This window comes from Bubalus kerabau, chromosome 9, assembly GCF_029407905.1.
Source record: "Bubalus kerabau isolate K-KA32 ecotype Philippines breed swamp buffalo chromosome 9, PCC_UOA_SB_1v2, whole genome shotgun sequence".
Lineage (NCBI taxonomy): Eukaryota > Metazoa > Chordata > Mammalia > Artiodactyla > Bovidae > Bubalus > Bubalus kerabau.
In genome coordinates this window covers 50,448,809-50,465,015 of record NC_073632.1, presented here as the reverse complement: position 1 = coordinate 50,465,015, position 16,207 = coordinate 50,448,809, and the positions used below count along the sequence as shown (strand labels likewise).

General features: G+C 37.5%; 1 protein-coding gene across 3 annotated transcripts in view; it reads left to right on the top strand.

Annotated features, from left to right (window-relative positions):
• Positions 1-16,207, top strand: part of SOBP (sine oculis binding protein homolog) — a 165,962-nt gene that overhangs the window by 2,095 nt on the left and 147,660 nt on the right. For all 3 annotated transcript variants that reach the window (XM_055535285.1, XM_055535283.1, XM_055535284.1), the window contains exons 2-3: positions 11,768-11,906; positions 13,945-14,130. In XM_055535285.1, coding sequence (XP_055391260.1) covers positions 11,768-11,906; positions 13,945-14,130 — 325 coding nt within the window. The remainder of the gene's footprint in view (positions 1-11,767; positions 11,907-13,944; positions 14,131-16,207) is intronic.

The window sequence follows — 16,207 nt, the reverse complement described above, 5'->3', positions numbered from 1 at the left end:
AACTGGTGAGGAAGAAACAAAAACAACATTGTGTGAAGGGGAAAAATTACACAATTTTTAGCCAGTGCTGCAGGACTAAGTATGGAATTAACCTTCGTGCACAGAATTTCCTCTTTTTAAAATGTTATTTTTCTTCCAAATGGCCATCTACTATTTGAAGTTTTAATCCTTGTCATTTCAGTACAGAGTAGCATTAAATAAGAAGTTTTATGCAGCAAATAATTCAATTGCCTGAAGGATCCATATTTTTTCCCGAGTTTGGAACAATGTGTAAGAGACCCCAGGTCAAAATCTTTAGTCAGATCAGTGCACAGCATGCCAGTGAGTGATGAAATCCCATTTCTAGAGCAATTCTTCAGTATGCATTCTTCTAATATAATAGTGCCCAAAGTTCTCATTTTTAAAGTGATTTCTCAGTCAAAAGGTGAGTTATCTTGAACTCATCAATATTTTCTGCTTTTAATATTAATAACCACATCCATAAAGCCCCTCCCCAAACCTCCTGGAATTACTACCTCTCCATTTCCCCAAACCTAAATTGTAGAGTAATGCAACAAGTTGATTGCCCTATGTAAAAATATGTGCAACAAAATGTCACCGAGAACACAATGTGGCCTTGTGCAGCTTCATATCGGTGCCGCTGGAGCTGCCTGGCTGTGTTTGCCTTCATCTGAACGGCTTTCATCTGGACCAGCGTAACTAAGCTCTGGTAAGTAATCACTGCCCGGCAGAAAGAAAGGAATGTATACAGCTAGCCCGGCCTAAGCTGTAAAAACGGAAACCTGAGCCCCCACCGGGGATCACGTATCAAGGCTTGAAGGTAGGGGAAATGAAAGGGGGAAAGAGGAGAGAGCGAATGCAAAAGTCAGCCTGGGAAGTGGAGGATCAGGAGGAGGCCCCCCTTAGGGAGAGTTGGCTCAGGGATTAGGGAATTTTATCGTGGTGTACAGTGACCTACTCAGGTTTCAACACTGCTTGGATCAAGTTGCTTCTCTGTGAGCTGAAAGAAAAAGGACTGGTGTGTATGTGATTTTTTTTTCCCCTTGGGGTAATAGAAAGGACATTGGTACAAGTGTCTATTTTAAGTACAGCAAATGCAGGGCACTGAAAATGAGCACCAAAACTGCCTCATCATAGAGACTTCAAGATTTCCTAATTGAGATAGTCACACATTTATTTAAAAATGGACAGAGAAGACAAACTGGCAGAGGTTTAGCTGACACCAGTAATGTCATTGGAGATTGTCTTCATGTGGCTAGAAGCTAATGTTGGTTGCTGTTTCACTAGATCAGATATTGAGTTACATTTTCCTTATCACTGGTGTAATGTACATGGCAGTTGTAACAAATTTAAATTTGATACAATATAATTTTGTGTGTGAAAAGTACATGACTTGGCATAGCTTGCCTTTAGTGTCCTCTAGTGAAAATATCTTCAAGTAGAAATGTTTGTCTCATTATGATCTTTACTATGTTTCATTATCTTTCCTTTCCCCCACTTCATCCTGGTTTTTCTTAATTAAAAAGACTTGTTACATTACTGTACTTACAATCAGTCTGCCTTGTTTAGTTAGTGACCAATAGAGGGAATTTTAAACAATCAGATGGCAATTCAATTTATATTTTGAGTACTTTCGGTTTCTAAAGTGAATATTGTGATATCTAATGTAATATGCCTTCAATATATTGTTAGCTCACATGAATCATAATAAGTGGCCTTTAGGAGGAAATTTGACGTATGGAAGTGTTAATTTGTTTCAGGAGTTCATCCAGAACATAATATAGAAGCTAGATATAATATTGGATGTGTAAATGTACATATATGAGTAAGTGTAAATATAGTTGCACTTAAGGGTATGTATTTTATATGCAGAGATCTTGGTGAGCATGAACATGATTAGTGACTAGCAAACAGTAATACAGCTCAGAAAAGTCTAAGCTATGAGTAGAGATAATGAGTCAGATTTTCATCTTCTAAAACTCTTTGACAAAACCAATGTGATTAGATCATGCACTCTGTCCTGGAAACTTTCCTAAACAAACCAAAATTAACGCATTTACAATGTTTGGCTTCCTTATCAATTGCTCAGCTACAGGATAAGCTGTGTTAAATGTCTTAGGTTCTTTGCTGAAGAAGTTCTCTGCCTATAAATATTCTTAATAAGTAATTTGTACCTAAAATTATGCTTCAGTCCTAATGTTAGAGTCAGGCACATCTGTTAGAGTTTAGTAGTAAACCCACCATAAGATTTTCTAGTTTAGTTTCTGATGGTCTCCATTTGTCATTAAAAATGACCTGTGTTAATTGCATAGACAGTAAAGCAAGTTGCAGAGTTGAGCTTGTGAGTGTGGTGATTTAAATAGCTTGTCATAAAATAAAACAGTGATATCAGAATGTGGATTGGAAAAGTCAGCATGTTTAAGGTTGAAACCAGCTCATTACTAAAACAGGTATATTTTAAGTTTTGCTCCTGAAACTCCATCCTGATGTCAGAAACAGTAAGTCTCAGGAACCTAGGAAGTGGGCTTGGGACCAGAGCTCACTGTGGCGTTCACAAATTATGTCAGACCTCCCTGGCTAAGAAGTGGTCTGGGGTGTGCTGTGCGGCAGGGCTGGGAACTTATGTCAGGTGGCACTTGGCCCTTGCCCCTTGGGAGCTGGTATAGGATGTTCCCTAGCCCACTGGCCTTGTCCTCTGCGTTGCTCTCAGTTGTCCTGCTCAAGGCTCTAGTCTCAACCCATAAGAGAAGTTCCTGGGAGGGCAGAAAGAGCTATGAATCCTGCTCTGTTCAAACCTGGAGTTTTTTGAAGAGTCTCTTTCTCCATCTGTGAACCTGTGAGGATGATGTGTGGTAGAGCAAGACTCTCTAAGCCTTACACAACTCACAGGTTCCAGAGAGGAGGAAATGGAAAGGAACCACTCCACTTCCTCCCGAATCTGAAATAAACATTTGAACTAGAAGAAAATGAGTCTGACAGACTCATTCCCTTCTGCGTTTCCTGCCTCTGTGCTTGCCAAGCACTGCTCTGAGAAGCCAAGCTCTACTCTCCTTGTGTGAAAGACAGACTCATAGAAACCAAGAGGTAACAGAGTTTTTAAAGGAAAGTCAAAAAACAGGGCCTCAAAAAGGGCAAATATCAGTGAATACACACGACAAGTGACTGTTTGAAAATGGAGAGTTCAGGGAAATAGACTATCTTGCTAGGGTGACCAGACTTTTTATGTCTTCTAAGGAAGTATTCTTTTTATTGAGTCTTTATACTTTTTCTTTTGAAAAAATTATTAGAAGTAGTAGAAGGTGGATCCTTTAAAAATCTCAGAAGTCTAAAACTTCCTTTTGCGGAATGGGAAGTCAGCCACATTTACACTCTTAAGCTAATAAGATGATTGAATATTTTCCTAAAAGCAAAGGGATATTCCAGGGTAGAATGGAAAAAAAAAAAAAAACAACAACTTTGTTTTTGATGGTGCCAATTGAAACATGTAAACAGACATGAAAGCCTGAGGTGGGTGAAGTTTGCTGAATGTCTATTTTCGCATCTGTAGACTGATGGGTGTTAATATCTCTTATATAACTAAACGTCTGTGGAACTCCTGCTTTAAGGCCAGTGGCTTTGGGATGGACAGGAAAACAATGTCACAAGTCTTGGTGATTTTGCAGCCAGTGCTGCAGCTGTGAGTAGGACACAGCTGCCCACAGCTGCACACCTGCTATGCCCGCCAAAGTGTTAGCCCAAGGGCTGGCCTCCACGATTTCACACATTTATTTGACCTTTTTAGGACATTTGATGTCTTGGCCGCAGATTAAAACATGGGGACATCATTGTCTACTCCATGTCACAACAAGACAGTGAAGCAACGTAGATTTTTACATGTGGAAACACACACATTTTGGTTTCATGTGACAATTATACAACCTTCCCATTGAGACTGTGTCAGCAAGAGAGCAAGACTTTCTCCTCAGGCCTGCTCCAGGTCGGAGCTGGACTTTAGTGTTCTGATATATCCCCTCCCCTTAGAACCGTGTTATAATCCTTGGTCGTGGCCGAGAACAATGCTGCAAAGTGACCCAAATGGAGCTCGTGACCTTCTTCAAAGGATTTCAGGCCAAGAATCTGTGTGTGGTTCAGGGGCAAACAACAGGGTCAATGGGTGCAGTCTGCATACAGAGTATGAATCTGGCAGCTCTTCATGACATCCATGTGAATGATTCTCTAATGAGACGTCTGTGGCAGTGGCTTTTCCTTAAGCTGCCTTCTGATCCTGTGAAGTCATGAGCATGGAGGTAGTTTGTAGTCTGTAGACATTTCTTTTCCACTACCTAAAATTTACCTCCTTCTTGGTAAAACCTTTAAAATGAAACTGATCCATTAGATCTGTGTTAAGAGAGATGACTTCAAGTTGAACCAACTTGAATTCTCAACAGTCTGAGAGTGCTTGTTAACATTGGATGTTATAATTTTTTTTAACTTTCAGATCTAGGGGATAGATAGAGCTAGAAACTGATTTCTAATTAAGTTTAATTCCTACTTCCTACAGAAGAAATTGCCTCTCTTCTGCAGCTTCCTCCCCCGAGCCCTTTGAGTTCAGTTCAGTTCAGTTTTCAGTTCAGTTGCTCAGTCATGTCCGACTCTTTGTGACCCCATGGACTGCAGCACGCCAGGCTTCCCTGTCCATCACCAACTCCCGGAGCTTACTCAAACTCATGTCCATCGAGTCAGTGATGCCATCCAACCATCTCATCCTCTGTCGTCCCCAACCCTTTAAAAATCTTAATTAGCAAGTCCAATGATGCTTAATAGAAATCTACTTTACAACTCAGTCAGAACACATGGAGGTGAAAAGGGAGATAAAATATTTTCCAAAAATAACCATCATTCTATTATTCATAACCTTAACTGGCAGAGATACTAGCATTTCTTTCCCCGCCTTGTAAATTGTTCAGGACTGGGGGTTTCCTTTTCCTTTGAAAGTATTTCTCATATGCTCCACTTTCTTCGATAATGTGTGTCAGAATGTTTTGAAGTTAAGTAATGTAACAGATCCTTTTTACTGTCATTAAGACTATGAATATGACTGACATGGTTGTCTGTGAGAAGACTATGTGTTAATTTTTAATTAAAACTTTTTTTATTTTTATAAAATAATCATAGGCATGACAGAAATAGCAGAATAAGCAATGCAAATAGCAAAAAAAGAAAAACAAAGGCTATAATTTTCCCACCCAGACACAATTACTGTCAACATTTTGATGTATGTCTTTCCATGTTCTTCTTTATGTATGATACATTTTTTTAAAATGGTCTTATAATGTACTAACCTTCCTTTTTGAATTTAATATAGTGTTAACAGTCTTTCATGGCAGTAAAAATTTATCCACAGAATATTTTAGTGGCAAAATAGTATTTCGTCTCAGTAATTTTATGACTAAGCTGTATTTATTTAACCAAATTCTGATAGTATTTAGTTTATTTCTAAGAAAACAACACTGAACATGCATTGTTTTGCACATATATCCTTAGAATAGTTTATACCTAGAAATAAATAAAATTGCTGAATCAAAGGGTATGTAAATTCTTCAGCTTCTATTGCATACAGTCAAGTTACCTTTTCTAAAAAATGAATCAACTTGAATTCCTAATAGTTTGAGGATGTTCATTAACATTAGATGGTATAGTTTTTTAAACTTTCACACATTTTTTTTTAGAATCATGTGTCCTGAATTTTGTTTCTATATTTACACATTAGAAAAATATGGAAAAATCATATTTCTATATTTACACATTCAAAAAAAAATTTGTGGATGTATCCACATTTATTGATTAGCTCCTAAGTGCTGGGCATTGTGCTGAATGAGGCATAAAATGAAATAAAAAGTTTCTGCCCTCAGATAACTTACAGTGTGTTTGCGATGGAGGATATATTTTACTAGCACTGGAAAGGGATATAGGACTTGGAGTGAAATGGAAATTATATTTGTGAGAAGAGGGAGAATGTGGCTTTCCCCTCATTTGTGTTTTTTTTTTTTATTTTATTTTATTTTTAAACTTTACATAATTGTATTAGTTTTGCCAAATATCAAAATGAATCCTCCACAGGTATACATGTGTTCCCCATTCTGAACCCTCCTCCCTCCCCCCTCCCCATTCCATCCCTCTGGGTCATCCCAGTGCACCAGCCCCAAGCATCCAGTATCGTGCATCGGACCTGGACTGGCAACTCGTTTCATACATGATATTAATGATTGGGAGCTTTCCGAAAACTTTCTGCTTTCTTGGGTAGGATACCAAGTTGAAAACAAATCGACATTTGGTTATGCAAGGCCTGAGATGAAAGAAATCAGTGACGCCCACCCTATATTTTAAAGTTGGATTGGTGTGTTCAAAATAAAATCATTAGTCCTCTTTGAAGACCTTGAAGTACTTCCATTTCAGAGGTATTTTGAGATTTTTGTAATTACTGTGATTTTCAAAATGACTTGAAGTCAAGTCTTTATTGTTTACCTGGTAATATGTTCAATTAAAAACCATTTAGATTGAACTTTTACATGCATACAGTATTTCTAGTTGAGTAAGGAGAAAGTCTAATGAATGTCCTGAGAATTAAATTCCAACGAAAGTAAATTTTGCCAGTGTAGAAAGAACTCAGAGGAGTGAGGAAAAGTAAACTTTCCCATCTTTCTACTATTTATTATTTCCACCTTTTTTTAATTCTAGGAAAAGATCATGCTTTCAGACTAAATGTTAGAATTTTCTTCTTTCTTTAGGAACCCTGGAGATGAGAGAGGGGGATCTGAAAGGGAGAGGAAGGGTATGGGGGTAAAGTATTAAAAGTGCAAAGCCATTAGAGTCAGATGTGATGCCAAAAAGTTGTCAAATGAGAAGATTAAATTTTAATTGTGAATTTAAGAACCACTATTCCAACAGTACAGATAATTAAGGAGAGTAGAGATCAATGACCAAATCAGAAAACAAGTTTACCAGAGGTAGATATGTCCTGGTTGGAAAGCTCTTTGTATGTGAAATTGACATCCTGTAATATGATTTCTTTGCAGTCCTTTGTTGGACCAAGGAAGTAGTTATTTTGGAGTTGCTGACACATTGGACTGAACAGAATTTATAGTAGAAAGAGTCCGGGCATAAGAATCAGAAGATCTATATTTTTGTTCTGACTTTACTAGGTGATCTCTCATGCCTGCCATTTACCTTCTGTATATTCCAATTTTCTGTTGTAAAATGAGGATGTCACAGAGGTTCACCAGAAGTTTACTGTAGAAACCAAACACCTAACTTGCAGGGTTGTTGAAAGGAACAAGAGAGTTAAAGGATGTGGAAACACTGTCAAGTGCTGTAAGAGTGTTAGACATTATCATTGTAATTATAGTGACCTATTTTCCAAACCCAAATTGGACCACATGGTATGAGAGAGGATTTTTGTGTCACTTCCAAGGGCGAGAGGCAGTCTGCAAAATGTGTTTTGGGTGCCAGAATATTGAAATTCTGGCACTTTTGATGGTGTATGGGAACAATGATAAAATATTTGAGATAGTGGCTGTTCAGTGAAATTTATAATGTGTGATCACTGTAATTATGATATTTCTTTGTGAAATGTATTTTGTTTCATGTGTAAGTAGTTCTTTGATTTCACAGAATCTTAGCGCTGGAAGGGACTTTAAGAGACTGTACTTGAGTTTCCTGCTGTAAGTCTCCATGAGAAATTATGGGTAAAGATTTTGGGGGAAACCAACTTTACAATTTCTATCAGTACAGTAGCTTGACCTTTTATTGAACATCCTTACCTCAAAAATCTGTCTGCACTTAACTCTTACCACCTCAATTTTCTGGTAGAAAAACTTGAAAACCCTTATGGACCATAAACATTAAATTCACTTCTCTTAGAATATGTTATGTTTCTTGGATGGTTACTGCAAAAATCCATTTCATTTCCTTTGGTTTAGCACCATAATGAGCCCATATGATGTCTAGCATCAAATTCTAAGTTTTAATTCTAAATCAAATTAAAAATTATTTATTCCTTGGGGTTCTTCAGTTTCTTAGTATAGAATAGTATATAAGACAGAGGTAATACCTATTTCTTGTAAGTTATACTACAAGAAACTTTGGTGTTTGGTTTCTCTTTCATCTTGTTCCTTTTTTATGAAAGGTTTGAGATTTGTGGCTCAAGGCTTTATAAACCTTTTGTTTTCTGATTTTGCAATCATATATCTAAACATTAAGGTGTTTCTTTTTATTTTCAGTGATAAGAAAGGAAATGCTTGGAGTTTATTTTCACTGACATTTACAGTAACTCAAAAATCATGAAATAGATCACGTTCATATTGATTGTTCCATGAGGCCTCTGAGTTTTCAGCACAAACCATAAACTGAGTGATGCAGTTAAGGTGCCCAAATAATACAAATTGGGTATCAATAATCCAGTTGCAAATTCAGTTTTTACCCAAATATTTGAAACTTCTGGATCCCATCCTTGGGATTGGTTCTGAAAGGCTGAAGGGATTTGCAGCTGGACTGAAACAAACAAATCTGTATCCTTGACTGGGAGGTTGCTCCACGAATGATGCATCTGTAGCTTTTGTGTCACTTCAGAGGTTAGACACAACCAGCGAGAGGCACCCAGGATACAAATGGCCTAGAAAATTAGATATGGTGGCCAGCAGTTATCTTGTTGGCTCATTTCTCTTAGAGATTCAGGCAGACAGTATACATTACTAGTAGGATGGCTTGAACTTGGCTTTTAACACTGTTGGGAATTGTGGGGCTTTTGTTGTTGGTTTGTTTTTTAATGCAAGGTATAATCATTATCCTTGAGGTTTCTGCTGCCAGACCCCTGATGGAAGACCTCTGTTTGTGTGCCTAGGACTGTCATTCTCCAGTCAGGCACTCAGCTCAGTGCAAGAAATTGAGAGCTAGGGAAGACTGACACCTCATTCAATTAGGAATGTCTTTTGATTGAGTAGTGCAGTGTTTAGCTGAATCCTCCTCAGTGGTATTCCAGAAGTTGCTGAGCTTATTATACATATCGATCATATCATCTTTGCACATTCATGAAAGGAATGTCTATTTAATGTGGACATGACCAGCCATCAGAGAGAATAAATGCCTCACTAAAGCTTGATATGGCTGACTGTTGGCCTTGTGGATGGTAACACTGAATCAATCTGTCTAGATTTTTTAAAAATTGCTTGTGCATTATACCATCACAGATTGACCCATTTGGAGCTCTGAGCTCAAGTGGATACTAAAGCAAAAAGAAAAAAAATCTAGCATCATGTAGGTGGATTGAAATGCCAGGGTTTTGTTTTTTGTGTGTGTGTGGAGTAGTGTAATATCCTTTCTTTTTTATGCAACTCTGCTGAAATCTAAAGTGAAATTCAAAGAACATGGGACTTGCATGTTGAGGCTGTGCACTTGCTGGTTGAGCTTGGGTGCTTTGTTTCAGGTATAAATTATACATCCCAGAGTAATTCAGAAATGACAACTTCTAGGGAGAATGAGAAAAGATTCTTTGAGTCACAGAGTAGGTTAAAATATATAGTTTTTCTAACTCCATCTAGGGTGCTCAGGCTGTCTTGCCTGATAAAGATGCCTTAAAAAATTTAGATGCCTTAAAAAAATTAAGGTCCGTCTAGTCAAGGTTATGGTTTTTCCAGTGGTCACGTATGGATGTGAGAGTTGGACTATAAAGAAAGCTGAGCGCCGAAGAATTGATGCTTTTGAACTGTGGTGTTGGAGAAGACTCTTGAGAGTCCCTTGGACTGCAAGGAGATCCAACCTGTCCATTCTGAAGGAGATCAGTCCTGGGTGTTCATTGGAAGGACTTATGTTGAAGCTGAAAATCCCATACTTTGGCCACCTGATGCGAAGAGCTGACTCATTGGAAAAGACCCTGATGCTGGGAGGGATTGAAGGCAGGAGGAGAAGGGGACGACAGAGGATGAGATGGTTGGATGGCATCACCGACTCGATGGACATGGGTTTGGGTGGACCTCGGGAGTTGGTAATGGACAGGGAGGCCTGGCGTGCTGCAGTTCATGGGGTCGCAAAGAGTTGGACATGACTGAGCAACTGAACTGAACTGAACTGAAAAAAATTCATTCAGCAAACATTTATTAAGGTCTTACCCTATGGTATAAGATTCTTCCTTCTATTAATTTTTCCAGTTTTATTGAGATATAATTGACAGAAAACATTGTATAAGTTTAAGGTGTACAATGTGTTGGTTTCATACATTTATATATTGTAAAATGACTACAACCACAATATTAGCTACCATCTCTATCCTGTAACATAGTTGCATTTTTTACAGTGAAAAGATGTAGAATCAACTCTCTCAGCAGCATTCAAGTGTATGATAGTGTTCTTAGCTACAATCACCGTAGTATACACCATTCTGTACTATACCCTTTGACCAGTCTCCTAATTTCTGCCACTCCTCAGCCCCGGGTAATCCCTTCTCTACTCTGCGTTTCTCAGATAGAGATACTTTAAGGCACCCACAAGAATTAAGACCTAGCATTTGTTAAGTTCATTAAAAATAGTCACCTGGTAGTATAAGCTTTAAATTTGTTCAACTATTATTTACCCATTATTTCCACAGCTTGACATCTATACTAACAACAATAATAATACCTTACATTTATAGAGTTGTCCCTCCAAATCCACAGGGGATTGGTTTCAGGGTATCCCACCTCCACACTGGAATACCAGATTCTTCAGTACTCAAGTCCCTTGTGTGAAATGGTGTAGCATTTTCATATAACCTATGCGCATCCCTACCATATACTTAAACTCATCTCTAGATTATTTATAATACCTAATATAATATAAATGCTAGGTAAAGAGTTGTAAGTACAATGTAAGTGCTATGTAAATAGTTGCCAGCATGACAAAGTCAAGTTTTGCTTTTTGGAAATTTCTGAAAATTTTTTCCTAAATATTTTCCACGGGGGTAACTTGAATCTGTGGATAAGGAACCTGCAGATACGGAGGGCTGAGTGTATATTGATTTGTAGTTCATAAAGTGTTTTCATGTGTTATCCAAAATCTGAACTGACTAGTAACCTCAAAGTTATTTGGTGCTTTTATATTATTTGTCAGAAGACAATCATAGTGACCTTTGATTTCATGGGGAAAGACTCTGTCACTAATGGAATTCATAAAGGAAATTATGCTTTGATGTTTAAAGACTACTGTTACAAAAGGTAAAATTAAAAAGGAAAACCCTTGTAGCTTATTCAGCTTCCTAGATGGTAGTGGTTGACAGTCGAGGAATTATTTCTTTGCTGAGATTTTGCTTTACCTGAGATCAGAGTCATGTTAAGAAACAAGGCAATTCTAATTTAAATTAATCTGAGCCACAAAATGCTCGATTGTTTTCAGTTTCAAAATCTCTTCTTAGCTGTTTTCGTACTTTTACCTTTCAATATTTTCATATTAGTTCAAGATACAGACTCGGCAGAAGGATATGCCAAAATATGACTTCCTATTCTTAAGCAAAACTGACAAATGCCTTTTTTCTTATTATCTTTAAATTGCAAATGTCTGAAGGCCTGTCATAATTGGATGTGTCATCCTGAGATTTAAATGCACGGCAGTTTTCAAACGTGATTTGAAAAATGAACATGACTCTAAGGAAGGAAGGGTGAGGCTGGCAGAACAGGGGGTGGTGCTAATAGAATTCGATGTATGCATTCTCTTTCAAATAGTTACTGGTTATATACATAAGTAGCCTATGCTTTTCTTTCAGAACTTTGCAGAAAACACCATGAATGAACTCCTTGGCTGGTATGGCTATGATAAGGTTGAATTGAAAGATGGTGAAGATATTGAATTCAGGAGCTATCCTACAGATGGAGAGAGCCGGCAGCACATTTCTGTTCTCAAAGGTAATGACATTTAATGTCCCTTTGTTCATGCAAACAAGGATTAACTATCTCAACCTGCCAGAATTGAGTTGCTCTGGGACTCATTTTGTTGATTATGCCAATAGTTGATTTAAATGTACATCCCCAGGAGTGCTTTCCCATAAGCAGAATGTAAGAGCACAACATAAAACAAAAACAGTCACAGCTTAATTTCCTTCTAGCAATGGGAGGGCTAGCTAGACAGTGCTAGGGATCCTAAGCACTGTGGTCCTGCTCACAAAGGTAGAGAAAGGGACAGCATTTGCTAACTTCTACTTTCCTAAACCCTTTGATGTATCAGTTGTTAAGGGCTGGTGCTTTCTGTTAAGTGAAATGTTAGGTTTAAAGTTTCAGACTGCAAGAGACAATCTTGGTTAATTTGGTGATTTCTCTTCTTGCCCCCCCTCCCCAGTTTTAGGTGAGAATTCTAAAGGAGAGCCCTACTTCTATTTTCTGTTTGAAGTTTTCACCTTATCCCCACAGCCTTGGATAGGGTAAGAAGAAAAGTAAGAGAGTAGTAGATGATTGGATCCTATATTATTCTTTAGGAATTATCATCGAAGCCTGGCCAGAGAGTAGAAATTAGAGGCTTGGCAGAGTTGAGTTAACACTGATTCTCCCGGTGGATAGCAATGCCAGATACCCCATGAGGGAAGCCTAGAACTCTTGGTGGGTGTTGCTCTGTGTATTGAATTAACCTAAATATGGATTGAAGATTAGTTCATCAAAGAAAAGAAGAGGAATATGTGAAGAAGCTATCCATTTGGGGAACTTGAATAAAATGTGGGCTAAACTAATTGTGTGATATCATTGGCAATTTGATCTGTATTTTCATTGCATTCAAAATCTTTTGGCATATACTACCTGTTCATGCACTTTATTTCCAGTTTCTAAGATAGTGCTTTTCCTTCTTATATGCCAAACAACGAAATGTAAATGAACTGTCCTGCGGGCATGTGGAATTGAACGTACGTGACAAATTTTATGTTAAGCTTGCTATGAAATTGTACATATCATGTTACAGAGATAATATCAATTTCACTGTAAATGAAAAATGCAAGTCATGAGTTTATAGTCTAGAAACTAATAGCTCATTTAATACCTGGTCTAGGTAATAATCTTTGCCTCTGGGGAACTTGGAGAGAATGCCATGATATGCTACTGAAGGGAAAAAGTTGTTTTCCATGGTTGAGTGTTTTATTTATTTTTTTAATGGTTCATATGTGAGGATAAAATTCACAAAGTTCATATCATTATAAGTTTTTTTATGATCATTTTTGTTAATTTGTAAAAATTATTTTATTTATTTTTGACTGTGCTGTATCTTTGTTGCTGTGTGTGGGCTTTTCTCAAGTTGCAGCCAATACGTGGGCTCAATAGTTGTGGTGCATGGATTTAGTTGCTCCAAGGCATGTGGGATCTTCCTGGACTATGGATCGAACCCATGTCTCCTGCATTGGCAGGTGAATTCTTTACCACTGAGTCACAGGGAAGCCCCATTTTTGTTAATTTTTAATGGCTATTAATGGGTTAATTTAATGAGTCTACCCTGTGAAATAACAGTTTGTGTTCTTTTTTCCTAATCATCAGCTTCGTTCTCATTGGTTCTTTTGATTATATTACCACTCAACTTTATAATATAGCAGGACCTGGTTACCTTGGTAGGGGGGTACTTTTTAAGCTTCTCCTTTGGTAGCCAGAGAGCGATGCCTGCCATATATCACTTTGTACATGTAAAAGGTTAATTGCCTCTCAATTTTCTATGGGCTTTTACTGTGCTAAAATTCATCACTACTATACAGTAGAGATATTAGCTATCATGGTGGAGCAAATTATAAAGGAGCCCATAAGAAATTTACGGTAACACAGCTGAGAAAGGTTCAGGATTAAGTTCTGGTAAAGTGTTTAAAGATTGGCAAGAAAAAAATTTTTATTCCATAGCCATTTTACTTGAGAAAATGTGGTTGTAAGGAAAGTAAGTCTTTTCATCATATTGAATGATTTTTTTTTTCTTTTACAGAAAATTCTTTGCCAAAACCCAAATTACCTGAGGACAGTGTTATTTCACCATACAATATAAGCACAGGCTATTCAGGGCTTGCCACAGGAAATGGACTCAGTGACTCACCTGCAGGGTCGAAGGATCATGGCAATGTGCCCATTATTGTACCTTTAATTCCGCCACCTTTCATAAAGCCGCCGGCAGGTAAGTCACTACTGGGGTTTCCAGTGATAATGATTTACAGAAAATTGTTTAAACTGCCCTATGATAATTATTAAATGCTTAGGTTTATTTTGGAAAAGACTGTTTTAGGGACATTGCAGCTAAGACATGTGAGTGTATGTATCATTTGAAGAGCATTACTTTAGTAAGCAAATACCCCCAATCTACTACTGCTTAGGCTGTTGACCTTCAACTGGCAATAAATTTTCCTACCCCTGGCTACAAAAAAAGTTACTTTCCTTCTTTGAAATCTATTTAAAATTAAAAAGGATAAATTAATTTAAAAAGAAAGATATATACTGATTGGTTAACAAGAAAAAAAGGAACCATGGTTGAGCTCTTTGGTGTGGTGCAGTGAGGACCACGTCTCCCTGGTGCGTTTCCCAAAGGAAGGGGCGATTTATAAAGCGTGTGTGGCAGGCTTGTTCCCCAGCATGCCTTTCTTCTGAATCCACTTAAGAAACAACCCAGGTTACTCATCTCATACAGAGTTGTTTCTAATTCCTGGAAAGCTTTCTTTAAGAGCTTTTTGAAAAATGGAGATTCAAATTCTACTTGGATGAAAATGTAATCAGTTCTTGTATATTTCCAGAAAATTAGATGGCAGTGTATTAAGCTAGATGGCAATAGGCTGAGCATGATGTTATATTGCAAGTTAGGTTACAGTTTTGTTCCACATGGAGAAAGAAGTTCAGTAATATTGTATCTGGCTTGTAGTAAAATGTTAGAATTTTGCTAGAATGCTTAATTGCTGTGCTGGTTATTTTTCTGTATGTTGAATTAAGCAATGATAAATAATGAATTTTGATAGCAGTACTTATCATAACTCACTAAAGGTAACGCTTGTATTTTTTTTTTTTTTTTTGCGGGGAGAGAAGATAGGTGTTTGGTTATATTTCCATAAACGGTGAATATGTTTGTAAGATATAAATTACTGGGCTTACATTATGGATATATTTATACCATCTTCTAAGTGTTACTAACATTTTCCTTCATGATATGGGCACATTCTCTTATTTGACCTATTACATTTTAGCAGCAAAAGTGTCCTTTCAGACTGAGGTCCTCACATATGTCATGAAAATCCATTTACATATCAAAATCACTTGTGATCATGTTTGTCTACTAAATACTAACATAATTTTTGTTTCATGTAATGTTTGTTTTTGTAATGCCACTGTTATTCTTTGGTTGATTGTTTTATGGTGCAGAGGGACCCAAATTTATGTCCTAAAGGGTCAAAGGTATATTTTGTATAGGACAACTGGAGAGAAAATTGACTAATTTTGTAAATGTAGGATTCTTTGTTTCGATGTATGTCCAGTGGCTTCAGTGTGTGGTGATGTTGAGGAGGATACCAGTAAAACAGCCTAAGTGAAAAGAACATGGGCTTCAGGTTCAGGTAGATTGGGTTTGAATCTAGACTTTGTCATTTACCGGGTCTGTGAGTGTAGAGAAGCTATGTAATTTCCACCTGTATAAAATGGGGGTCGCAGTTTCACCACCTGAGATAGTTGTGGCCCTGAGATGAGAAAATGTATGTAAAGGACCAGCATAGTGCTTGCCGCATGGAAACCATTCAGTACATACCATGCCTCTTTTTCTTTTTTTTTTTTCAGACCTTATTCTGCCCTAGAGTTATCATGCACATAATTTGTGCATAAAAAGGTGTGCATCCAAATGCAAATTCCCCTCTAAGGTTTATTTGAGCAAAGCAAACAGCTCTAGAAATTAGCATAGCTGAGGCTAACATGAGTTTGGCATGCCAAAAAACCTGCCCTGGAGTTTCCTGCTGAGCCAGCCACGTGGAATTCAAGCACACAGCTCCTATTTAACTCTAATTCCACATCAGATCAGGAAATAAATATGCAAAGGATAGAGGCCAAAAATTGAGCCTTGGAAGTCTTAGATGTAAAAACTCTGAGGAATTAAAAGCCAGAGTAACTGAACACCAGTGGTTTTGTGCTGTCTTCCATGGAATTCTGGGACACTCATCTGTTGAAAACAGAATATAGGGGAGGACATGTTTAATTTTCTGTATCTGCTCTAAACCTTGACC